The sequence below is a fragment of the Pleurodeles waltl genome, chromosome 7 (genome assembly GCF_031143425.1).
Source record: "Pleurodeles waltl isolate 20211129_DDA chromosome 7, aPleWal1.hap1.20221129, whole genome shotgun sequence".
Lineage (NCBI taxonomy): Eukaryota > Metazoa > Chordata > Amphibia > Caudata > Salamandridae > Pleurodeles > Pleurodeles waltl.
In genome coordinates, this window is record NC_090446.1 from 564794130 (window position 1) to 564822121 (window position 27992).

At 47.7% G+C, this 27992-nt stretch overlaps 1 protein-coding gene across 1 annotated transcript in view; it reads right to left on the reverse strand.

The window, feature by feature from the left end:
* Positions 1–698: 698 nt before the first annotated feature.
* The window catches only part of LOC138304351 (ras-related protein Rab-35-like), a 98843-nt gene continuing 71549 nt past the window's right edge, over positions 699–27992 (reverse strand). Inside the window, exons 3-6 of the mRNA XM_069244327.1 lie at positions 27498–27621; positions 9071–9195; positions 5370–5494; positions 699–2753 (exon numbers count right to left, since the gene is read on the reverse strand). Coding sequence (XP_069100428.1) covers positions 2625–2753; positions 5370–5494; positions 9071–9195; positions 27498–27621 — 503 coding nt within the window. The 3' untranslated portion in view covers positions 699–2624. The remainder of the gene's footprint in view (positions 2754–5369; positions 5495–9070; positions 9196–27497; positions 27622–27992) is intronic.

Below are 27992 nucleotides of genomic sequence, written 5' to 3' on the forward strand. Positions count from 1 at the left end.
TTCTTGGATGCATTAGGGCCCATGCCAAGTTTGCTACACCAGTGCGACTAGAAGCTTTACTTGAGTAGCTGAAGGGTCTTTTAAAAGCAAAGCACTCTCACTGTGATCCCTGGTGAACAAAGATCACTAACCTCACGGTGGTCCCCGAGACCTGACAGCAGATGAGGCGCCGAAACCATTCGGCTAACTGCTCCTCAAATGGGTGCTTGCAACTGCCGTCGGTTTCCGATTCTTTGACGAGCTTTTTTCCTCAGTGCTCGGCATTTCGATGGGGATCCGACAAACATCTCCAAGCCGCACAGGGCAGCAATTAACCTCGATGTGTAGACTGCGTCCTCGTGCATTGCGAGTCTCAGTTAACATGATCAAGAGTCATTGAACATACTGTACACTTAAACCTCCACACACAGGTTTTAAAGAAAGATTGCATGAGAGCACAGCATTTATATCTAAAACACATACTGCAAATATAAATATAGATTTTGTATTTGTACCCAACGTTCTTCACAGCCCACTGAAAGCCCGTCGTGATTGTGCAGAGGTTATAGTTGCATTTAGTTTTGCTGTAAACAAAAGTATTGTTAGTTATTTGGGTAACGTAAACACTGAACAATGCAAAAAACAAAAAATGATTCTCAGTATCTGTGTGTTGCTTGGAAAAAAATGTGTTTTCCACCAACAAAGCACAAACAACCTCATACATATATATGGCTTTTTATTGAATAGTGAACTGCCAATTTACGGGGTGTAAAACACCAAAGGGTGAGTTTTAACAGATTTTAGTGAGATGGCCTCATTGTGAAGTTTATGTTCAGCAAGAGCTGGATTCATACATTTAAAAATAAAAATGAAAACAAACAATGACACACAAAACTCCGTTTTAGAAGAAGGTGTTTGGTCCAGACTAACAGCTCGGTGAGAAAACAAGGGGTTCTCTAGGACACAAATGTAAAATAATACAGAAAAGGCGTACAGGTCAAGTGAGAGGTCATTAAGTGGCGTCATTTCTACTGTGAGGCCTCTGCCATGAGGCTAGCCGGTTGCCCACTTATCAGGCCCAAGGTTGCCTTCCTATTGAGTAAGGAAAGAGGTGGTCCATGGCACTGGAGGGAGGGAGAGGGGGGGGGGGAAGGGGGGCAAACGTTGTTTAAACAAAAGTGCAAGTTACTGGTGGTCTGAGAGTGGCAGGCCAAAGAAGCTGAACCACACAGCGTTTAATGCCACCCGTCTGACTGATCACAAAACCTGTAACTGAGATGAGAGGATGGTGGGTGAGATGTTCTTACTGGGGTCAAAGGGGCACGCCACATGAAAAGGGAGCCACACGACCAATCATACACACAGGTAGCAAGTTACAGAGGTAACCACCAGGCACATTATGCATCCAGATAATCAAGGGTTAAGCCACTGCAGAAACCATGAACACAGGTACCTAGGCAATAGGTCACAGAGAAGTAACCACCAGGCAATCCACACAAAGGTAATTAAACAGCAGGAAATACACGGGTAGATTTGGGGCAAACCACAGATATAGATAACCAAAGGGCAAGCAATACACAGGCAGCCATGGGACAAGCAGGATGCTCAGGTAGCTATGTGGCAAGCTATTCATAGGAGTATCCACAGGACAAGTAATAGAGAACCAGTGGGGGAGGGAGAGTCATTCACAAGTAGCCACAGGACAATCCATACAAACAGGTAGCTCTGATGCCAGCCACAACATGACCACAGGGCAAGAGGTATACATAATAACCATGTGCCAAGCCAAATATTGATACAATTGCTTGGCAAACCATGGACACGATTAACCGTAAGCCACACAGTTAATCGCCGGGAATGTTATACACACTCAAAATCATAGGGTTGGAAATACACAAGCAACCATGGACAAGATATGCATACAAAGGCCAGTGCCCACATATAGAAGCAGAAAATGTTTCGGTGGCTACCTGATTGAAGAGCCGTAGGTTGGTGATGGGTATGCAACAGGTATGGTTGAAATTAAGTAGATCTTACCACAACTAGGCTCGGGAGCACCATTAAGTGTCAGTCTGGGCTTTTATCTCTAACAAAACCAAGACTGTCTACCAAAATACACAGAAAATACTCCTAAAAAAGAAAAATTAACTGTGAGGACAGTGGTGCGATCAGTCACTGGACAATTCTATGATAGTAGAGGGGACATTGTACAGATGGTCTGAGGCCTCCATGTCAGTGGATGATCCTTGTGCAAATTTTGTTCCAGTACATTCTTCCACATAAGGATCTTTGCTAGGACAATTCATGCAGCGGGGGGGCTCTACAGATCCCAGTCTATGGTCCATTCCCACCATCATAATCCTGGCTGAAAAAGTCTTTCAAAGTGGCAAGCAAAAGAGTGGGGCTAGGGATTTCCATGGAGAACCCCCACAGTGATGAGTCTAGTGCCCCACTGTCTTCACCCTGCAAAGCACTGAAACTGATCGATCCCCACATTCTCTGCTGCCATAAACCATGCATTGTTATTGATCCTTTTGATAGGTCCGCAAGGCAGAACGGAAGTTACAGTAACCCCACACCAGAATCATGTGAGCTCAGTCTCTCGCTGCCACAGTCTTTGACAGGCTTCCTCATTCTGCGGGGGCTCAGCAACACTTCTTCACCGGCGGCTTCTTTTTGGGTTTGTTGATCTTCACCACCTCGTTAGGCTGGTTCAGACGGGCCAGATTGTCTATTTTGGCTTTCAAGACCATGAAGGTGATGGCATTAAACATCTGAAAGATAGGGCAGAAAGAATACAACTTCAGTACATTGCTCCCTCAGTGACAGCAGCATTGTTTACCAACTAGGAGATGTTGAGACTAACACTAGGACTGGAGCTGCCCTCGGCAGAGCTTCAAAAAGAGCGATCAAGATGTAAACAGACGTCAAAAGCTCCCCGTCATTCTGGAATTAGTGATATCACAATGAGATGCCGCATTCAGATTGGGTAGCCCCACATCACCACCCACCAAAGAAAGGAGTTGTAGCCTAGTCTGGTGTATGGTCATAGAGAGCGCATTTTATTGCAGGTGTCCTAAGAAATTCGGTAAAATCTGGGGTTGCCGATATCCTATAACAGGTTTGAGTACACCAAGGAAATACATATTGTTTTGCTGTTTTGCTATATACAAAGGGCCAGAGCCAGGCTTTACGTAGAACTGTTTATTTATTCTATAGACTGCATTGCAAACATATATGCTGTTTATTGTTGATTATGCTACAGTTCCCAAAAAGCCCATCTCATCGCCAAAATGTGATTTATGTGAAAAATGTAAAACTTATCAAAAATGTTTCTTTAAACAAAACTGTATATAAAATATAAAGCAAACAATGCTCATGGCTGTGGCTCAAGTACCGGTAGTATGAACTTCCTTTTATTGCTGTGTCCCGACAACTATGGAAGATGCTTCCTCGTTGCAATGCCCCATCGTTCACACAGTACGGGTTTCTTCCCGGTGGATATCCTCATAGCAGTGGTGTGACACTCTTCCATGTGGTACCTAACATTAACATTTCCAGTAGCTGCTCCCACTGCTTGTAGTTTAAGCATCTTCCAAACAGTGCCTACCAGAGAGTTTCCTCCCTCAAAGATAAGTGCTAGCCGGCATGATGCACTGAGACCCAAATGGAAGACGTTGCAGAAATTGGGGTGCACAGATTTCAAAGAACTATCCTTACTGCGGATTTCCCAGGAACCAATACCAATCAACTGTACATATCTAGACCCTCTTCTTCAAGGCTCTAATTTAGGCCAATTGGTTAACACTGGGAAAACCTTTTTTTTAAATAAAAAGTACCCACTTTACAACTGTCAATGTTTTTCATTAACATCCTTGTTACCAACCTACAGCACAGTGCTTGATAAGGTTTCCAAGAGAGCTATAATATATAAGATATATTTTCAAAATTTCCTGCACCACGTGACAATGCTCTTCCTAAAATCTGGACTAAATAAATTACGTACCAAACACAAACTCTTGTGTTGTCTAGGACATCTTAGCCTTTCTCCCCCACTAGCGTCCACAGGACTTTCTTAAACTGCATGGTCAAGGGCAGAATCAGTCACAGCAGGCAGCCCTTCCACGAACCGAGGCCGTGTGCACAATATGGGTTCATCCACGAACCGAGGCCGTGGGCACAATATGGGTTCATCCACGAACCGAGGCCGTGGGCACAATATGGGTTCATTCACGAACCACGAACCGAGGCCGTGTGCACAATATTGGTTCATCCACGAACCGAGGCCGTGTGCACAATATGGGTTCATCACGAACCGAGGCCGTGGGCACAATATGGGTTCATCCACGAACCGAGGCCGTGTGCACAATATGGGTTCATCACGAACCGAGGCCGTGGGCACAATATTGGTTCATCCACGAACCGAGGCCGTGTGCACAATATGGGTTCATCCACGAACCGAGGCCGTGGGCACAATATGGGTTCATTCACGAACCACGAACCGAGGCCGTGTGCACAATATTGGTTCATCCACGAACCGAGGCCGTGGGCACAATATGGGTTCATTCACGAACCACGAACCGAGGCCGTGTGCACAATATGGGTTCATCACTAACCGAGGCCGTGTGCACAATATGGGTTCTGTCACTATAAACCTATGATGTCTCCGATTTCTGCAGATACCCCAATTTCCCTTTCTTCAATATCTTCGAAAATGGGATTGTGTAAATGAGGTATAAGGCACGAGTGTGTGTTAATCCAGCTCAGTTGGGGCAAAGTGTTCTGAGAAGCAGCCAATATCCTTTGTATTGAAAGTTTCTCGTAGGCTTCTAAGCACATTAACGTTTTTCTGTGACTAAAGAAAAGTAATATTACCTTTACTCATGAAGTAATTTCTTAACTGGTGATAGCCACCTGCTGTTAATCTTTTTCCTTCATACAACAATTTTTTTCCAGTGCGATTTTGTACTTTGTGGCTAGGTAAAGACTTGATGGAACTGAGTTTGGATCATTTAGCCCCCCTCCCAGTAACCTGTTTCCCCTTACACTGGTATTCCACACAATCAAGTGACTCCCTCAATTGAGTGTTAAATGGTAGACAGCCCATGCTACCTCGATGGCGGTATTAGGTGGTCACCCAACTCCATGTTGCTTCTCAAATGCTTCCATCATCTTTTCCATTATGAAGCTCTTGAACACTAAGTGCCCCCTTACCCATCAGTCACCTATGGTGTCCTAGAATGCGAGCTGTCACTCTCACAACCTCCACCTGCTGTGCTACAATACCACACGCACTCACCTCCTTCAGTCTCAGTGTTATAGAACTCTGTAGAAAGCTTCAGTGTTCAAAGTTGGTGTTCTACATTCAACAAGTCTGTCCCCATCCTTACCTCTTCCACATTGCTGTTTTCCTTGGCACTTGTTTCAAATAGCCGCACCCCCATCTGGTCACTAAAGCGTTTAGCATCTGCACTTTCCACCTGCTTTCGGGATGGGTCCTCGTTCTTGTTGCCCACTGTAGAGGAAAAAAATGATAATGTGAGAAATGAAGGGGGTGAGTGGAGTATAGGACATCTGATGGAAGTGGCGGTGGGGTCGGGGGAGTATCCCTTGTCTAGCCCTGGGAGGAAGAGAGCTTTGTAAAACCTAGGAAAAAATGATATACCAAGAGATACACAAGTGTCTGCCCCTTGCTCCGTCACACCTCTCCTACAATGCTCAGATCAACAGTTCCAGGCCAATGTAGGCAAACATCACCATCGTGTTTCGCTCAAAATTTTGTGAACGTGTATATCTACATTTTGCATACATTGGCATGTAATGAAGGCCTTCAGCAGCATGCTTAACCAGCATTCATAGGGGCATATTTATACTCCGTTTGCGCCGAATGTGCGTCGTTTTTTTCGACGCAAATTCGGCGCAAAACTAACGCCATATTTATACTTTGGCGTTAGACGCGTCTAGCGCCAAAGTATGGGCAAATAGCGTCATTTTTTTGCGTGAACGCCTTCCTTGCGTTAATGAGATGCAAGGAAGGCGTTCCCGTCTAAAAAAATGACGGCGACGCAAATGCGTCGTATTTATACTCCCAGGCAAAAATCACGCCCGGGAGTGGTCGGGTCAAAAAACCCCGCATTTGCGCCACTTTTTAACGCCTGGGTCAGGGCAGGCGTTAAGGGACCTGTGGGCTCAAAATGAGCCCACAGCTGTCCTCCCATGCCCCCAGGGACCCCCCCTGCCACCCTTGCCCACCCCAGGAGGACACCCAAGGATGGAGGGACCCACCCCAGGGACATTCAGGTAAGTTCAGGTAAGTATACATTTTTTTTTTTTATATTTTTTTTTTGGCATAGGGGGGGCCTGATTTGTGCCCCCCTACATGCCACAATGCCCAATGACCATGCCCAGGGGACATAAGTCCCCTGGGCATGGCCATTGGGCAAGGGGGCATGACTCCTGTCTTTACTAAGACAGGAGTCATGTAAATGGCGTCTGGGCGTCGTTTAAAATGGCGCAAATCGGGTTAAGACGATTTTTTAGCGTCAACCTGACTTGCGCCATTTTTAAGACGCCCTAACGCCATTTTTCCCAACGCCGGCGCTGCCTGGTGTACGTGGTTTTTTTCCACGCACACCAGGCAGCGCCGGTCTGCTTGCGCCGGCTAACGCCATTCAATAAATACGGCGCCCGCATGGCGCTTCAGAATGGCGTTAGCCGGCGCAAATTTTTTTGACGCTAAACTGCTAAACTACGGGCCATAGTGTCTGTTAGAATGCTGATTAAATCCTGCTGAAAAATAAACTGTCCTGAGGAAGACCTGCCAAACTATGACAGAGACTGGAAACATCACTCATTGTTTCCACTTTTTTTTTTATAGCACACGCTCAGTAAAACAGCAACTGCTGACCCCGTGTGATTAAGGGCTTAAATGTGTTTGTAAAACGTAACTGGAGTACCCCACCCCGGAACCAAAACCTCCTCCTTCACTACTGCATCCTGCACTTCACCGTGTGCACAGTAGAAACTGAGTTATCCTCATTTCCAATTATTGTACAAGAGCTCGATGGTCAAAGCGCCTTGTAAATACCATAAAGGATCACACTAATGAACCGATCTCTTCAGTTCACTACAGGCCCCACTGTTTTCTCTTCCAAAAAAGTCAGGTTTCTGATTAAGTCTATGGACTCATTGCTGCGCACTTGATCTCCTATTTTCTAAAAAGTGGATAATGTGACTGTTAAGGGAATGTTCATCTTGTTAGCTGTACCCCACAGGTTCCATTGCTGAATACAGGATGGCCCCAAGGCACTCAGGTGAATGGATTTACAAGTCAGTCGGATCCGAGGTGGGGCAGCAGCACCCATGCCAAGGGCTCATGCTCGCTTTCTAATGCTGCAGCACGCACACCTACCAGACGGAGCAGTCAGAAATGACAGCTATTGGTGAGGATTTGTTTGCCTTATACCCATATTTGGCCTATGTGTCTGCCTTCCCAACACTACCAACCTCAAAGAACTTCACAAGTACCATAGTCTGGCCTGGCCCTATGTGTCACTGTTGCCCTGGTGTTAGTTTGTGACCAACATGGACTCAACAAATTATATTTCTTGGCTAGCCACACAGAGGATGCTGCAGGGAGTGTGTACACTTGGGGAGGACACGGGGACATGCAAGCACAGAGGGGCTGCAGGGCACACAAGTGTACCGAGGCAAGGCTGGTTTGGGGCCACTGCCCACGAGGACGTTTCAAGGATAGGTCATACTCAGACAGTAAGGCTGGTATCTGATCATGCAGGCATGCCATCATAGGACGTAACCAGCAGGTGCATGTCTGGGCTGAGGATGCTCAACAAATCCAAGGCAATGGAAGAGATTCCATGACGGGTATGTGCACAGAGCAGATGCTGCTGGAGAAGTGAGCTGTGAGGAAGACGACCAAGGCCACTGCATCCGTAGAGCACAGGCCACTATCAAATGCCCAAGGACAAAGTCACATGGTAGATAGATATTCATACCTGTAACCTCATTTTATTTGTAGGGGGTCACATTTTTTTTAAATGATATTCACGCTCCAAAGAAATAACATCCATTCATAGAAATCAGTAGCATCACTCACTTTACAAACCTGCATCTACTTCCTAACATGGTTAATCCTTCATTCATTTTAATGGGATGACCTAGTAAACATTAGACTTCACTTTCTTTCACAAACCAAATATTTGACCGGTATTGAAGATTGCTTTTGGAAGAGGCAGCAGGATAAGCACAGGCCTGATGCACAAACTTGTGTGAAGTCCCTCCTTGGTTTGCAATGCAGGGATCAACTTCGAATTAAAACACAAATGTTCATTAGGGCAAGAGAAAGCGCGGTATTATTGGATCTGCCTGCTGGTGTGTCTGCGTTAGCTGATGGTGTAGAGATCCGGCCTCCTTCATTATTATATAAATGTATCGTGTAAAGGTAGCTCAGGGCTCCAAAAGCACTGGGTCCAGTACAGAGAGCTCTAACTGCTCTACTTTTGTGAAGGCACTGGGCAGGGACTCCCAACACTAAGCCACTAACAATGGTGCAAGATGTGTGTGCTTTGGAAGGAAACTGTAGTGTCGGAGACTGCAGGTCACAGGCACCCACTGGGAGAAGGCTCCAAGAAAGTCGAGAATGGAGATGGGCAAAGTCCACTGGTGAGAGGTGCTGGTACATGTGTCCATGCAGGAAAGAGTCCCCCTGGTCGGTGTACCCCAAAAAAATAAGGAGATGCAAGGTGGATAAACACAAGGGAGGAAGGCCTGACTCGGGTGGGCAATGTTCAGTGGACACAGGGTCTGCGTGGTAGAGTTGCTTTAGGAGTCTGCAAGGTAGATGAATGGTCAGGGAAGAGAATATCTGGCAAAGGCATTCAGTGAGACAACTACGTGGCTGATGAATACTGAGGTAGCTTGAAACATAGGTGCCCGCTCAGGGTAGGGCTTTGGAAGAGAGACATGTTTGGAGAGAAAGGTCTCAGCACATCTGGTCTCACAGGGGGAAAACATCATAGTTGGGTACATGTACAAACAGGAGGCTGCAAGGCAGGCTAAAACACAAACTTACCAAGGATCTTGCAAACCGAGTCACAGTTTTGGCTGATCTCATGCAGCCATCGCTGGACATTGACGAAGGAGGCTGGGTTTGTGACGTCGTAAACAATGATGACCCCATGTGTGTTGCGGTAATACCTGTGCATGGGACAATGACATAACTTGAGAAAGGTGGAGGGGGCAGCATAGAGAATGTGAGGAGAACTAAAACCAAACAAAGAGGCTTAGGGTAAAGATAGGAAATGAAAAAATAATACTAAAAACATAACAAAAGCAGTGGGTCGGTATACTAGTTAATAATTTATTCCAGTGTTGGCCACTTAACAGTTATAAATGGAAAATTCATTAGAAAACATTTTATCATATATTGGCATAACAAACATTAAAATACAACAGTGATTAAGACTGCATTTCAACAGAACTGAATTTCTTATACAGCACCAACATCCCCCATTCAAAGTATGGTTTCACTTTCTAGAAACTTCAAGAATAATGCATACATTATTTATTTAACACCAGAGATTTGTATTGTTTCCTCCTAGTTCGTACGAAAACTTTTAAATTCAGTACACTTACACTCAATATATTTTTTTAACATCCTCAATTTTACAGCAAAGGTGGACAAACGTGGACAGCCTCCCTGTCATATTACTTGCAACTGCTTAATAAAATAAAGCTACCATTATTGGCACCGTCCATGACCCATCTGTTTTTAAGCAGTCGACTGCCTAATGTAGTGTGCCTCACTGTATTCAGATGATTTTAGCACCACTTGACTTAGGTCCGTTTCTGCATGAATGAATGACTGACACTGCACTGCAGTGGGTGCTGCTTTTGTCCTGATGTTCCAATATACACCCAGGCGAGGCCCGTCCTTTAGGGTGGAGGGGACATGCCCCCTCCCACCTTTTGCCCCTCATGAAGAGTGCCTGTCAGGCTGAGCAAAGGTCAGCCTGGCAGACACATTTCATGTTCAGCTCAGGCAGCCAGAAGCGAGACATGCGCGATTTGCACAGACTCCTGGCTGCCTGAGCGGAACTTTGCTGGGCTGAAGAGGTCACAGCTCCTATGGGCGTGACCTCCTCAGCTCAGCAAAGGTGCCTCGAGGCCCCCCCTCGGTGATGAGGGAAATCGTCACCCATTGACTCAGACATGGGCGCTTCAGGTTTAAGCCCCTAAGCGTCCAGGGCGGGCGAGTGTCAATCAGTGACACCTCGTCACAGAGTGGGGTGGGGTCAGCAGTCTCACTGACCCCATCCCACTCTGTGACGAAGTTGGGACTGCTGCCTTCCCTCCCTGGCTGACCTAGGCAGCAGCCCCAGCCCTCCTGGGACCTCCGAGTTAAGGTAAGTGTGTGTGTCTGTGTGTTTTTTTAAATGAATGTTTATAGCATGCGTGTATGTTTGAATGTTGATGAGTGTTGTAAATGAGTGTGCGAATGAATGAGTGTGCTTCCTGCCCACCCTCCTGCCTCCCTTCTAAAATTGCCTGCCGCTAAGGAACCCTGGAACAACTGTCTAACAAAACTTACTTAAAACTCTGGCGTGAAAAGCCCGCATTCATATTAATTACATCCGAAGAGTCGTTATAACACAGATGGATCTGCTGATAACATGTTACCAATGGTCAGCATCACTTGTAAGTAGACCTGCAGAATGCTCCAATGAGGAGCAGTGGCCACTCAGTCCCTATGGCTGTCCCCGGGAAATGGACTTACCACTTCTTGCTAAGCTTGCCCCACCATCTGCTCTACAGCTAGGAGCTTGAGTGGTTTATACATGCATAATTTTCTGAGCAAGACACAAGCTTGATCTCCCTTCCCACAAGATGGAGTGGCAGACACAAAGCTGTACTGTACAAGAAACATATGGGGACGAGAAAACGATGAGCACACAGGCTGATGATCAAACCAAAGGACCGCTTAAGTGTATTTCTTTTATAATGAACTTGTTCTGGTATTGCACTCAGGTGAGATCTGTGTGGGCGTTACACTGCGAAGTGGTAAGTCATGTTTGGGAGCCCCTTGATTCAAGGAGAAGCGCTGCCCCATTTGCACATCCTCACTCTTCCCAGACATCTCTATTTATGCACCCTCCCATGACACTGCAGGCTGCCTCTTGTCTGCTAGATTATGCTCTCTTCACTCCAATTCTCCTACGCTTCCCTTTTTCTTCACCTCTTCCTCCTATGGCTCCTACACTTTTTCTCTATTCTCCGTTTACCCGTATTCCTACCCTCCCCCCTGCTGACTCAGTTCCATTCACAGTCCACCCCATGTTTTATACTCAAACACTGTTCTCCTTCACCCTTACACCATAAGAACGCCACTCCATGCTCATCACCTTCCACATCACCTCCTAGTCATTCAGTATCTACACCCCAACTTCCTACTCACAGCACCTTCCTCCTAATAAGCTTTTCTGCCTCATAGCCCCTCTCAGTATCTCCTCCTCAAAGACATCCTCCCAGCAACCATTTCCCCTAAGCTTCGCATCGACCACTCCCATATTCACTCCTTACTCCCTGCATCAACCTCCATCCTTTCATTCTAGTACCCCTCCTCCTCCTCCCAATCACAGTATTGCTCTAGACTACCATGACTTCTACTGGACCCGACCAACCCCCACTCCATACCACTACCACTTTCCACACTCCCCTCATCACTGTGGCTGCCTACAGCTGCCCCCCATGCCCAACCACCCTCAGCTCTCTCATACTCCACTAACGAGTAATCCAAATTACGTTCTCTCTCTTAGCATCGACTTTCACTCACTTAATCCAATTTGATATCTGGTACTCCTCCTTCACTCTCAAACGTCTACTCAGTTAATTTTGTCTCAGGACCCATCTCATCCCATTTCCCACCCATTTCAAATACGCCCCAATCCATCAGGTTTGACCCCGACTCTCAATGACCCACTAATTCCTCCACATCACTCTGCACATTTCTTTCCTTATGGCTTCTGTTACCATATTTAACAAACTCATCTTTAACACTTGATTACTTGCTTGGATGTACCTTCATGCGAGAAAGACCAATTTCCAAACAGTGACATCACTTCCAAAATCTAATCATAGTCAAAAGTCTGGGCCTCGTGTTCACCATAAGAGAGAGGTTCATAGAGCTCCGCCATCACGCAAAATGAACGTCTACTTCCAGAATACAAAACTATACCATGCCCACGAAAAGCAGTCCTGACCGCCAGCACAAACTAATGCACCAGCCTAACAACCTTATTTTTGGCATTTTCTACTGCAGAATGCAAATCTTTGATACATCCACTCTCCCAGTTCAACATACTCTCTTCTTTTCATTTACAGACCTCCGTGTAACTCAGGCCTCATGGAACCCTTCCTAGACACGATCAATTCAGTGCAAAATGTGCATTTCAGGCTAGGTATTAACCACATTTTTCCGTACGTGTAGGTTCCCATCATAAATGGTTTACATAATGCGACCTTGTCAGGAATGCCCAAGAGTGTGAATTGGGCTGTTCGCTGGACCCCATTGCCAATTTAGATAGGTTTCCAGAAAATGTTCCTTAAATACTAGGGAAGTAGGGCTTGACATGCAAATGTGATTCATGATTATTAGTGATAAATCGAAGGAGGATCACAGCAATATTGATGAGTAGTGTGTCTATAGTGCACATCAACAGAGGTCACATTATTTTAAAGGGCTGAGTAGCCGCACCCTCACTTATAAAAGAAGTATGGAGGCCAAAAAGATATGCATTTTTGTTGCGATGGTGCCGGTTGACCTGGATCATTTCATCCTCTTTAAGCTTACTTCCTTCTTGTTTTCTCATTCTTCACAGACGCTGCTGCATCTGCATTGCTGTGGTATGAAGTCCCAGTGACTTGTGCCAGCACAGACCGGCATCCTTGTGCAAAGTGGTTTTATTTCCCACAGGCTGGCCAAGTCCCAAGCATTGGCAGCGGTTTAGAGAAAAGCTTCCGTAGTTGGCACACACATTGACGCAGCACATTTTATTATATTGCATCAAAGCACTTCTATGGTGTTTCATGTCCCTGAAAGGAGGTCAGTTGTAGTTATTGGTTGGGGTGTGTAAGGTGTGAAGACGTGCTCTAAAGGTGATCCGGCATCGCAGCTGCACATAAACATGAAGTGTTGCAGTGTAAGAGAAAAGATGTAGTCACGAATGCAGATACTTAGGGCCATATGTACGAACACATTTTCCCATAGACACAGAATGGGTAAAAACCTTTGATACAGCTGGCCCTTAATGTCGTTAGGGGGATTAAGTAACCAGTGCATACATTAAATGGAGTTTCTCGCGAGTAAACAATGATTAATCCACATAGGAAACAATAAGTGTGTAACATAGGGAATCGCCTAGGAGTGACAGCTATAAGCACCCTTGAGACAGTCAATTGATATACTATTTAAATTACCCAGGAGTGGCAGAGGCCTTAAGCCTGGGGCACAGTCTTAAGTAATAATGGGCCACTGTGCCTTGAAGCAGGTACACCAGGCGCAAACAAGGATCGTGTGTCCTGTTACAAACAATGCTCTGGCTCCAAGGCAGCCGTGAACCTGAGGCTGACCTCGGGAAGCACATTCAGTGAAATATGGAGCGGCTGTTCCGAGATGTTCTGTATTTCACATCTGCACTTTAAAGAGGGATTAGCGACCCCCTGCAAGTAGGTGCAGAGAGCGACTGCCCCTACCCCCAGGGGGATGTCTGAGGAGTCTATAGCCCCAGTGGAGAGCTACGCTGAGAACACTCTCACCTAAGGGTCCCTTTTGCCTCCGTTATCAGTGCATAAAAGAGTGCAGCGGAAAATTGATTCCCTCATTTGACTGGTGCCGTTATGCATGTGCCCCAGTGCTATCAGTATTACAGAAGAGGCCGCACAGACGTCTGCAGCCCCTTCTGTAATGCTATTGTACCCCCGGGCACACAAAGTGGGGGAGGGCCTCCGGGGCACAATACATAATATGGCCATGGTGTCCACCGTGAAGCACCAAGCTCAAACACCGGAAGTAGTGTTAAGCAACTACTGAATACAAATATATGTAGTCATCATGCAATGAAACAAAATCAACGAAAACTTAAATAATCAGTGACGAATCATAAAGAGACTTGAAAGATACTTTATTGTAGTCATCGAAGAGTGACAGAAAGCTAATCCTATGAGGTACCCTTAAGCTACTTTACTGCGTCTCCATTCACATCTAACCTTTATCTCTATTCAGAATTTGTAGTTAATTGCTATAACATCACTGAAGTAACTAACGCCATTGCAAGGCGAATCCATTTTATCTTAGTACTCCTGACACTTTTTAGTCATGCGCTAAGTTTATTATGTGTGCGAATGAAGGGATTGCAGGTAGCCGAGGATGCATCTTCTCAGGTGCCTGGAATAGCACAGCCACATGTGATCTGAGCTTGTATTTTCACCTGCATTTCATTGAACATTCAGAAGAGGCAGCCACGCAAGGAAGAGACTCGGCTTTGTCTGGCTCGATAGGCGCTGGCAAACTTGAAACGTTCAAAGGTTAGGTTGGGTTGATGCTGAAAATAGATAGTGAGAGCCATAGAGACACCTTCAAAGTCTATGCCATGTGTGATTCTTGGCAGGTTTATTAGAATACCATACAATTTGGTCCCACCTCACACTTGCCCTTTATCCTTAACAAATACTGCTATTTCCCTGCCTTGGGGCAGCTATCAGCCAAAAAGATGGATCTTGTAGGTCCCACTGTAGAAGCATGAGCTGGAGGTAGACAATGCTGCAGTACTATCAACTTGAAGGGAGTGAGAGACATGGGTGCTAGTGTTGGTCTTATTTGTTAACATCCTTTTTTTCCTGCTGCGAGTGTTACATATTCCTTTCCTTGAAACCACTGCTTCCTTCGGCATCTGTGCACTGTCTGTGGAGGAGGATTTCCACTCCGGGAACAGGAACCAATCCTTATGATAAATATCGTCACCAAAAACTGATGTGACAGTGAATATTGTTTCAACTTGGTACTCGGTCACGTCAACCCTTTTCATGGTTGAACCTTGCAGATAGTGACAATTCACAATGAGAGAGTAAATGGGAGCAAAGGGAAAGACAAAGGCGGCTGCCTTGCAGATAGTGACCACTGCATGTGACAAGCTGGTGTGAACCACTGTGCCAGCTGGCTCACTGGTGTGAAGTGAGAGACTCACTTCCAACTAGCAGGGCGAGGCGAAGCATGCTTCTCAACATGCTACATGGTGGCTGCTTGCCAAACTTATGTTGGTGGTGCCACAGGAGATGGGGAGGTATTAATGCAAAACATTTTCTGGCCTACAAGTGGGCCATTCGTGGTATCTGCAAAGGACTGCAGCTCCACATATAGGTTGTTGGGTTCTGTGTGGCCACCCAAGGCTTTGGATGCAGGCAGAAGCTGTGCCAGACTGTGGACCAGTAGGAGATGGTAGGAAAGCCACATTAGCGCACAGTTTGTGTAAGCCAATGTGCATCACAAGGCAGAAACAACTATGTGGTAGTGCCTGCACATGGGAAGTTAATGGACAGGGATACATGGGGAACCTTAGCTAGAGTGTTCCAGGACAAAGAGTAAAATGCCCTCCACTGGCTAAGTGAATGGAAGTGAAATGCAGTGGACAATTATCACTGTTCGTGGCATAGAGAGAAAACATATACCTTATTATTATCATCATATCTGGAGTGGCATCAAGCTGGAAATTAAAAGTATAGGCAGACAATATGCACACAATCACATAAAATATAATGGGAAGGATGCTTTTAAAGTACACGTTAATTACCTTCAGTAATGATATACCTGGAAGAGCCATATTCTAGTTGCAGATTCCTTACCTTAGAATTTTCCCCCAGGCATCAGTCTGGATCCGGAGATTTATTCTTCGAGCAATACCCTTGCGCATCGGTAGGTGGTGTTGGTCGAATCCAGGGGCATCTTGGTGTCGTAGTCACCGTGATGACGTTAGGAGTAGTACATAGATGCCACCTCAGTGACGTCCATTTCTTTTTACAACTTTCCGTGTCAAAGCGCAGAGCCGCGAAGAACATGGAGACTAGTGCACCATAGCTAAGGCCCTGAATGGGGAAGCCCTGTAACTAGAAATCAGTTCGCAAGCGGGGAGGATGGGTGGGTCAGTAAAGAATCTGCAACTAGAATATGTCTCTACCAGATATATCGTTCCCGAAGGTAAGTCATTGTACATCAGAGAGAGACTTCTAGTTGCAGATTCCTTACCTTAGAATAGATACCCAAGCAATGCCATCCTCAGAGGTGGGATGCGAACTAAGATCATACTAGAAAGTCCTGCAAGAATGAACAACTAAAGTAGCTGTCCCTATGGACCTGACTGTCCAGTCAGTAATGTTTAGTAAACATGTGCAGGGATGCCCGCATTGCTGCCTGGCAGATATCCAAGACAGGAACTCCACATGCTAATGCTGTGAAAGCTGCAGTTGCTCTGGTGGAATGAGCGCGCAAGCCCTCAGGGGGTTGCTTCTTTGCCAAAGTGTAGCACATCTTGATGCAAAGAAGTATCAATCGTGAGATGGTACATTTTTTCACTGGCTTCCCTTTCTTCGCACCAACATATCCAACAAAGAGTTGATTGTCCACCTGGAAATCTTTAGTACGAATGAGATAGAATGCCAACGCTCTTTTTGGATCCAGGCGGTGGAGTCTCTCCTCCTTATAAGAAGGATGTGGAGGTGCGTAAAAAGTAGGCAAAGGGATGGACTGTCCTAATGAAAAGGTGTAACAACGACTTTGGGAAGGAAGCCTTAGTGCGTAACACCACTTTGTCAGGGTGCACAGACAAAAATGGGGGCTTAGAAGATAGAGCCTGAAGCTCACTCACTCTGAGAGCAGAAGTGATGGGAACAAGAAAAACAGTTTTGAAAGTAAGGAGCCGTAAGGGACAATTGTGCATCGGCTCAAAGGGAGTACACATCAAGTAAGTATGGACAAGACTGAGGTCCCACTGAGGCATGATAAACAGAGTGGGAGACACAAACTGGGTGAGGCCTTCAAGGAATCTACTAACAATAGGAGACTTAGCTGATCAGGCAACCTAAGAAAGGCTGAGACAGTCGATAAATAGCCCTTAAGAGTGCCCAAAGCGGAGCCCTGTTAGGGAAAAGAAACAACAAACCAAATAACCTCAGAAAGAGGAGCAGAGAGGGGATCAACAGATTTGTTGGTACACCATGCCACAAATTTATGCCAACGACAAGCATATACTGTTTTGGTGAAGGGGCCTGGCTGTCAAGGTTACATCACAGACTTCAGGTGGAAGGGCAAAAGCTGCCAACTACCGCCGCTCAATCTCCACGCATGAAGGCAGAGATTGGAGAGGTTTGGGTGGAGAACTGATACCCTTGTGATGCAACAGAAGATCCTCCCGAAGAGGCATTCAGAGTGTTGGATCGGTGGCCATGCTCAATAGCTCTGGATACCATACTCTCCATTCCCAGTCCGGAGTTATCAAGATTACTTGGGCCAGGTCGTTCTTGATCTTCTTGAGAATTCTGGACGGAAGTGGTATAGGCGGAAAGGCATAAAGTAGGCCGGAGTTCCACTCGAGACAAAAAGCATCTGAGCGAGTGCTGCCTTGGAACTCCAACATGCAAAACAGCTGACATTGTGCGTTCCCTGCGGAGGCGAACAGATCTAACCAAGGCTCCCCCCACTGTTGAAAGAGACCTTGTGCCACCTCCGGATGGAGATGCCAGTCATGATCGGCTATGCATCGATGCCTGAGTTAGTCTGCTCTGCCGTTCAGACAGCTTGCCAGATGCTGAACCACCAGGGTGACGTCCTGATGTGTCAGCCATGTCCAGAGGTGGAGCGCCTCCTGACAAAGGGTCCAGGACCCTACTCCACCCTGTTTGCTGCAGTACCACATGGCGGTAGTGTTGTCCTTGAACACTTGCACTACTTTCTCTTTGATAGAGAGTAGAATTGCTTTCAGTGCAAGCCTGCTTGCTCTGAGCTCCAGAAGATTGATATGGAGCCCAGACTCCACCAGAGACCAGAGGCCTCTGATCTCCACCTCTCCCATGTGGCCGTCCCGTCCCAGAAGTGACGTGTCCATCACTATGAAGGTATCTGCCGTTGACCCAATATAGATTCGAAAGCCACCACTGCAGGTCTTTCGCAGTCCCCTCTGAGATCTGGACAATGATGCTGCGCCCACTGGAACTTCAAGTCCCACTGCATAGCCCGCAACGGCCATCTGGCATGTGTCACTAGCAGGATGCAGGAGGCCATGAGGCCCAGCAGCCTCAGAGTCAGTTTCTCTGAAACCCAAGATAGAGGTTGAAAGATTGGAATCATAGCCTGAATATCTTAGACTCACTTTCCGGGAGGATAGGCCCGAAACTGCATTGTGTCCAGAAGAGCTCTGATGAAAGGGAGCATCTGAAAGGGATTAAGGTGTGACTTTGGCACGTTTATAGTAAACCCCAGCATGTGCAGGAGGCTCTCCATAGTCTGAAGGTGGGAGTCCGCCTTCAACAGCCAGTCGTCAAGGTAGGGGGAGGACTGAAAACCCCCAACCTGCACAGAAGAGCTACAACAACCAGCATCACTTTCATGAACACACAAGGGGCGCTGGTAAGGCTGAAGATAAGCACGTTAAATTGAAAGTGCTCATGGCCTACCACAAATTGTTGGTAACTTCTTTGGGCAGGCAGGATTGGAATTTGGAAATAAGTGTCCTGCAAGTCCATCGCTACCATCCAGTCTTCTGGGTCCAAGGCAGACCGGACCTCAGCCAGGGTGAGCATTTTGAATTTCTCCTTTTTGAGGAAGAGATTTAGGTCCTGAAGATCTAGGATAGGACATAAGCCCTTGTCTTTTTTGGCACCAGAAATAAGCAGGAATAACAACCATGACCTACTTCTGGCGCAAGGACCCTCTCTATGGCTCCCTTGGCCAAGAGAGCAGCGACATCCTGGCAGAGAAGTGCCAAATGACCCTGCAGTAAACAGCTGAATGATGGGAGCATGGATGGTGGGGAAGATTTGAAGGGGAGGGAGTAGCCTCTTCGAACGATCAGCAAAACCCACCTGTCCATAGTGATGGATTCCCAGTGGGGCAAGTGATGGCGAATCCTGCCACCAATTGGACCAAGGTGAGGGGACTGACTAGGAGGCTGGAGGCTTCAGCAGGGGCAGGGGTGGACTGGGCAGACTTCTGGTTCCCTGTCCCATGACCACGTGGGATCCCGCGTCCCCTGCTACACAGTGGCTGAACAGCATGGGTGGCATGGTGGATGGGAAAGGGACGCAACAGTGAACCCCTTTGTGGCCACGAAAGGGGCAAGAGGCAGACTGTTGGGGACAAGGGGCAGTGGAAAAGCGAGGGAGCGAGCTGTAGCCCGGGAGTCCTTGAACCTCTCTAGAGCCAATTCTGCCTTGTCTACAAAGAGACGAGAGCCATCAAAGGGCATACCCATAAGAGTCTGTTGGACATCCCCTGAGAAACCAGATGTACGTAACCAGGTGTGACGCCTCAAGGCTACTGTCATCGCAACCAATCTACCTAGAGAGTTGGTCATGTCCAGCCCACATCCGATAACTAACTTTGCCACGTCTCTCCCATCGGTGAAAGCTTGGGAGACAATAGCACAGGCCTCCTCTGGTATCTGCGTGACTGTATCCCACAGAGAGTGAGTATAATGGCCCAAAAGGCATGCAGTGTTCACTGACCACAGCATGAGACTGGAAGATGAAAACATCTTCCCAAATTGCTCCAGCCTTTTTGATTCCCGATCCGGAAGTGCGGAAGGGAATGCACCTGAGGACGAGGATGCTGTGATGACAAGGCTCTCAGGCACGGGGTGTTGGGACAGGAATCTAGGGTCATTCGGGGCAGGCCGATGGCAGCATGTGATAGTCCTGTTTACAGGAGCCCCTGTGTTGGGTCTGGACCAAGTACCCAAAAGGACATCGGTGAGGGCTTCACTGAATGGAAGAAGAGGCTCAGATGTGGAACCTCAGTCAGGATATTAGAAATGACCTGAACAGTAGGCAGCTCAAGGCCGAGGATCTCAGCCGCCCTACTGACCACCATGGAATAAGTTGCTCCCTCTGCCATTGCCACAGTAGGAGGAGACAGCATGCCAATGTTTGGAGAGGTGTCCAGACCACTGGCCTCGCCCAACTCCTGTGCCTAGTCCAAGTTCGGGTCATCCTGGTATTCATAAGGGTCCAGGGACCCCTCTAATCCTTCCGAATTCCAACCCATTAGAATAAGGGTCAGAATCCAACCTTGGGTGAATAGGCCCCATTGAAGAAGGAGGCGGTGGCAGCCGATGCCGTTCTTACTTCGAGTTGTTGAGGTTCAGGTCGATGGTGGGCACCACCGACGTCAGGAGCGCAGACAATCAAATGGGCACCAGGGAAGGTCTCAAAGGTACGACCGGTGCAGATAAAAGAGCAGATTCGGAAGAGACTTTGGTGGCCAGAGCTGGAGCCGCTGGCGCAGAACCTGAAGGCCCCCCAACTGAACCCCATGGGCCCAAAGGTGCCGTAGCAGGGTCAGGCTGCCCAAAAATGAGGCGCATGGCCTCATAAAGCTCCTTTAATTGGGCAGGGGTCACCCCGGCTCCAAGAAACTCGGGGAGGCACAGAGCAGACCCAGAAGCAGGCTCCGAAGACTGAGGCCTCGAGCATCGACGCTCCTCCCGCGTCACATCAGCCGAGCGACGGGGTGAAGTCAACGACTTTTTACGTTAACCCGAAGACTTCGAACAAGATGAGCGGTGGTGGCTCCACGACCGTTCGAGACCTTCTCCTCGAGTGAGACCAGGACCTATGCGGAGCCGAGAGCCGGGCTGCCATAAGCTTGAAGGACCGCTCCTCCAAGGCCCTTTGGTGCATGGCTGGGCACTCGGAGCATGAGTTTGGTTTGTGGTCGCGCTCCAGTCACCACAATACGACCAGATGCGGATCCATCACCGACATAATGTGGTGACAGTCCTTGCACGATTTAAAGCTGGTCTTCAGGGACATCCCTCGATGCACCAAAAACTCACAAAAAGTCGACAAAGGGGTGGAAGTCGGTCAAAAGGTGACCAAGGGTAGCTCTCTCCGGATCAGCGTGTGGCACAGAAAGAAAAGAACGGACGTCACTGCGCTGAGGTGGTGTCTATGTACTACTCCCGACGTCATCATGGTGACTATGGTGACTACGATGCCAACGATGCCCGTGGAGTCGACCAACGGCACCTACCGACGAGCAAGGGTAATGCTTGAAGAAAAAAATCTTCTGATCCAGTCTGACACCTGGGAGGAAATTCTAAGGTAAGAAATCTGCAAATAAAAGTCTCTATCAGATTAGTCTAGCCACAGGCAATCACACAATGTAGCATTCCAACCCATCGTTTTTCGCTCTAGACAATAGCCCGCCTTAAAAATCTCAGTTCTGACCCTGAGCTTCCTGCGAACTGTCCATCCCGAACTGCCAGGCTAAGCCTCCTTCAGAAGGCACCACAAGCAATGCCTCAGACTGGCTGTGGCCTTGTTAGACGTCATCAGCAAGGAATAGCTTAGATCCTATGGCACAGTGAGAAATAGACCCACGTACAGTCATAGCCTTGGCCACTTAGGGAGTTACATAAATCACACAAAACATTGATGAGAGGAATGCTTCCCACTAGCCTAACCTGGAGTAGCATTCCAAACTACTGTTTTTCACCCACTGTGCAACACTAGACAAAAGACCTGATTATGCAAATTAGTACTGACCATGCTACTCATGATAACAGACCGTCCCAAACTGCCAGGCAAGCTGAATATACACACAAAGCCTGCAATAATGTAGGTGCCACAATCAACTAATGCAAGTGTCAACAGCAGGAGGGCTACGGCTCTCATTTTGCATCATGGTATGTATGTAACAGCTTGTTGTGAACAGATGCACATATACAGCCAATCAGACTTGAGGATTTACTTGCAAGGTGCACATATGTATCCCCTAAGAGTGTGCTATCACACAACTTAGTGCCTACCAGAAATATTTTTTCAGGTGCTGCTAAAAGTCTGTAATGTGGCAGAGCTATGTGTAAACCACACTGCTCCAATAAAAAGAAGAAGTGCGACAAGTGGGTAGCATAAGAAATTGCAGTGGTACATCAAAACTATTTTTAGGACCTAGTACTGGAATAGCAGGGACTGCTTTCATTCACAACTGCAGTGCAATGACAGTGAAAGGTATGTGGGTTACAGAACTTGTATAGTAGTGACTGGAGCGAGGGATGATGAACTTCTGGAATGATGAGGATCCATACATCTGTGAATGTGGGAGACCAGTCCTCCCTGCACAGGACCATGCCTACCCCCCACCCTCTTCCTTATCACCCAAGCCCTCAGATTCATCTGCTGCTCTCACAAGGTTATAATTTGCAGTGTCCACAGACCACCCCTCCTTCAATCCTGCTTTGTGTTAGACAAAGAGGCAATAGTTCTGAACCTCTTCAGTCCCAAAAGGTCCTCTATGTTGTACTCTAGGCTGAGTGGTACCAGGTAACATAGCTCCTTGAGTTAAGAAGTAGCTGCCTGAAATATGTGTGATCTGCAGGTCACTGGTTCATCCTTCTGCATTAGAAATAAAGGAGCACAACGGAGACTGGCAATAGTAACATCTATTAAAAACACAGGTAAGAGATATAAGACTACAGCAGTGTGGGGGACTCAAAAACAAGTTCATGTTATTATGGTATAGTCATCCTCTTCTACACTCAACGTCTAAGACCTTATATAACATGTACATTGACAAGCCGAGTACGGCTGAAACTCTCCAGCATTTATATTGTGCCAGATGCAATAGTGTTTGGAGAGGAAGCCATACAATTCCATGACTACAACTTGGAAGTGTGAATACACCCAATACTGACATTTCAGCTGTAAATGACTTCCATGATGAACAATGCAAGTCAATAGTTCTGCCTTGTGTTTTCAATATCTTCCAACAGGCAGGTCGCTCCTCTCGTCGCCGCCCCGCGCTACCTCCTCTCTGCTGGTTTATTGCTTATTGGTTTTTACCTTCCTGGGCTTCGTTCTGGTTTTATTTTCCAAAACCCTGCCGCTGCGTCCCCACGGCACCGCCCCTCCTCCCCCACCTCCTCTCCCTCATCTTTCCCGCCGCTGAACCCTGCAGCCCCACCCCCCAGCCTTCCTATTCACCCAGCCCTCCGTCCTCCCAGCTGCCACACCCTCCCACCTCCCCTCTTATGGAAGCCGCGGCGCAGTAACAGGAGCGACCCTTGACCCTGCTTCCAGCAGGCAGGTCGCTCCTCTCACCGCCGCCCCGCGCTACCTCCACTCTGCTGGTTTATTTCTTATTGGTTTTTGGCCTCCTGGGCTTTGTTCTGGTTTTATTTTCCAAAACCCTGCCGCTACGTCCCCGCCCCCCAACCCCCACCTCCTCTCCCTCGTCTTTCCCGCCGCTGAACCCTGCGGCCCCACCGCCCCAGCCTTCTTATTCGCCCAGCCCTCCCTCCTCCCAGCTGCCAAACCCTCCCACCTCCCCTCTTATGAAAGCTGTTGCACGCCAAAGGCAAGCCCGTCCGCGCCTGGACTGCGCCCAGCGCCACTCACCCTGGCCCACAAGGCCCCCACACCTCTCCTCGCCACTACACTGCCAGCGATCTCCACGCCCTCAATCCAGGACGCCCCTCCACCACCTGCTTCCTGTCCTCCCCAAAGAACACCAAGGGACCTTTCTCCTTTCAAGCCTGCCGCTTCACCTGCACCCCAAAGAACCACGACAGACCTGCTGACAACCACCTCCGCTGCATCCTACTCAACACCCGCTCCATCCACAAACACGCAATTGAACTCTGGGACCTACTGATCTCAACCTCACCCAATATCGGCCTCAGAACCCGACATAAGCATAGCCATCCCTGAAGGCTACAAAATCACCAGAAGAGACCGCACCAACAAGCCAGGAGGAGGAATCGCCATAGTCCACAAAAGCATCATCAGAGTCTCGAGCAGCACCCATGACACCCTCGACCTCGACGAGCACCTCCACTTCAGAATCCACATCAACGCCAACACCACCCTCAATGGAACTCTGATCTATAGACCCCCAGGCCCCCACTCTCAATTCTGTGAAGCCATCGCTGACATCGTCAGCACCAACGCCCGACTCCACAGAGTACATCCTCGGCGATCTGAACTTTCACCTAGAAAACAACAACGCCAACACCACCAACCTGCTAGATAACCTCGACAACCTCAGCCTCAGACAACTCGTAAATTCACCTACCCACTCCGCAGGCCTCACACTCGATCCTGTCTTCTCAGCCAGCAACCACGTCTATATCAGCCACACCACTGAACTCAGCTGGACAGACCACCACTGCATCCACTTCTCCTACCAGAAGCCAGTCACCCACCACCACCGCACTCACTCCCCCCGCCCACTCCCCACCGACGCTACTGGAGCAAAATATCAACAGATCAACTGATTTCCACACTCGCCTAGGACCCACCCCTGAGACCATGGACCCCAACACAGCCACCACCAACCTGAATCGCTGGATAGAGGATTGCGCCAACACCCTTGCACCGCTCAAAAAAAAACACCCTCCACAGAGTCAAGGCCAGATGGTTTACCCCAGAACTACAGGAATCCAAACAGCTATGCGCAGAATGGAAAAAACCTGGCACCGCGAACCTACCAACTCCAACCACATCGCGTTCAAGGATGCCATACACAAACATCACCGACTGATCCGCACCACCAAAAGGACTAACTTCAAAAACCGCATTGACACCAACGCTCACAACAGTAAAGAGCTCTTCGGCATCATCAGAGAGCTCTCCACTCCCAAGACTTGCTCCAACGAACCCCCGCCATCACAGGAGTTCTGCAGCTCACTCGCAACTCACTTCCATCGAAAGATAGAAGAAATCCACAACAGCTTCAACCCCCCAGGCCCAACAGCGGACTACAAACACCCACGAACCCAACCCCCCAAGCAACACCCACCTCCTCCACACCTGGACCCCCGTCAACAAAGAAGACACCGCCAACACCATGGCCTCCATCCACTCCGGATCACCATCCAGACCCCTGCCGACACCATATCTTCAATAAAGCAAATATCATCATCGCTTCCTACCCCTGCAACACCATCAACAACTACTTCAATTCAGCCACCTTCCCAGAAAGCTGGAAGCACGCAGAAGTCAACACCCTGCTCAAAAAACCCAATGCAGACCCAGACAACCCGAAGAACTACCAACCAATCTCCCTTCTCCCATTCCCAGCCAAAGTTATTGAAAAAAAATCGTGAACAACCAACTATCCCGATTCCTGGAAGACAGCAAGGCACTCAACACCTCCCAATCCGGATTCCGCAAACACCACAGCACCGAGACCTCACTCATCGCTGCCACAGACGACATCAGGACCATGCTCGACGAAGGAGAAACAGCAGCACTCATCCTCCTGGACCTCTCCGCAGCCTTCGACACGGTATGTCATCACACTCTCCGCACACGCCTCCATAACGCCGGAATCTGCAATAAAGCACTCGATTGGATCTCATAATTTCTTTCAGGCAGAACCCGGAGAGTCCGCCTTCCACCGTTCCTATCAGAAGCCTCCAGAATCATCTGTGGCATCCTCCAAGGCTCGTCACTCAGCCCCACGCTCTTCAACGTGTACATGGCCCCACTCGCCAACATCGCACAAACACACCACATCAACATAATTTCCTATGCAGACGACACTCAGCTAATCCTCTCCCTCACGAAAGACCCTACAGCTGCAAAAAACAACCTCCACAACAGACCCCAAGCCATCGCCAGCTGGATGGAAGCAAGCCACCTCAAATTAAACACAGACAAGACAGAGATCCTGATCTTCGGAGCCAACCCCTCAGCATGGAACGACTCCTGGTGGCCCACATCCCTAGGATCCGCACCACCTCCCACCACCCACGCATGTAACCTGGGATTCATCTTGGATTCCACACTCAGCATGACTCAGCAGGTCAACGCCATCTCCTCTTCCTGCTACAACACCCTCTGCATGCTCTGCAAAATCTTCAAGTGGATTCCCGTCAAAACCAGGAAAACTGTCACCCACGCCCTGGTCAACAGCCGACTGGACTACGGAAAAGCCCTATATGCAGGAACAACAACCAAACTTCAAACAAAGCTGCAGAGAATCCAGAACTCATCCGCCCGACTCATTCTGAACGTCCCACGCCGCTGTCACATCACCCCCCACCTCAGAGACTTGCAATGGCTACCAATACCAAATAGGATCACCTTCAAACTCCTCATCCTCGCACACAAGGCTCTCCACAACACAGGCCCGCCTACCTCAACAAAAGACTCACTTTCCACACCCCCACCCGCAACCTGCGCTCCGTCAGCCTATCTCTTGCCTCCGTTCCCCGTACCCACCGCCGGAGGAAGATCCTTCTCCCACCTGGCTGCCAAGACCTGGAACTCCCTACCGCTCCACCTTCGCCAGACCCAAGACCTATTAACTTTCAGGAAACACCTAAAGACATGGCTTTACGACCAGTAGCTCCCCCCCCCACCCCCCACCCCCCCCAGCGCCTTGAGACCCTACTGGGTCATTAGTGCGCTTTATAAATCTTATGATTGATTGATTGATATCTCGGACTAGGGGTTCTTATAGTGGTGATAAAAGGACCTCTTGAGGTCTGGAAAGCCTTCTGAGGGGGTCCACGAGTGCTTAGAAAATGGATATTAATACATTTATAAAATGTATATAAATAAAGAAGCAAAATGTAGAGTTGAAAATTGTAAAACATTCTGTAAATGTGAAGGAATCTGAAATTGGAAGCTAAAATTTAAGTTCGTATCCTCAGATGGATTCATGGGAGCAGTAAAAGTGCATCAAACAGAACATAGTATAAACCATGAATGGCCTCAATTAAATTTAAAAAAGCTTCAACCTTCCCATTAAAATGTGATGAATGCTTGTTTCTGTATGTTTTAATGTACTGTTTTACTGTTCAAATTATTGAAAATGGAGGTCGGGGGTACCTGCCTTCCAGTACTATCAGTAGGGTGTCTCTGGATCCCAATAATGATTAAGTGCGGTCAACAGAAGTCAAAAGGTTAAGAACTACTGCCCAAAAAAGAAAGGCTTTTCAGCCATTGGAGGTGGGACAAGTCCCAATCTAAGCACAGGGTATGGAGAGGGACACAGGTAGAGATTAAAGGAAAAACCACTGGACACCAATTCAGTTATCACCACTTCAATGGCTCCAAAGCTAGAAGTCAATTAAATACTTCCACGATGCAAAGTACGGAGGAAATTGATTTACTGGATAATATGCCTGGATTTTTTTTTTTACTTAAAAGATCCAAATAGATATTAATAGAAGCATGGTGTGACAGTGACTGTACTGAAATCATTGTGCCCCTGCGTTTGCACTCACGTGGAGGTGATGGTTCTGAAACGCTCCTGTCCGGCTGTGTCCCAGATCTGCAGCTTAACTCTTTCCCCATTGATCACCAGCGTCCGTATCTTAAAGTCCACTCCAATAGTCGTGATGTAGCTCCCTGTAAAGAGAGGTCGGATCATCGTCAAGAACAAATGCACAACATACGATTTATTTACCTCGAGGGGGCATCAAGTCTTCTTGCATCATCCAGAAAATACTTCTACTCCCAGCCTGCACCCCGAGAAACCACAATATTAGGAAATAACATGATTTCCTTCTTTAATCAGGTAATTAACCTGAAAATACAAATCATTAAATTCATAAAAGGCAAATTTATTTTTAGTGATCTTTCCTAATGCTATGCGACAACCAATCTGGATGCTGAAAATATCACCCATTTACATGGAGACTATCCTGTTACTGGCAGGCTACTGAGTGTCAGTCTTGCATGCAATAAAATACTAATTATCTAATTAGTAAAACAAGTAC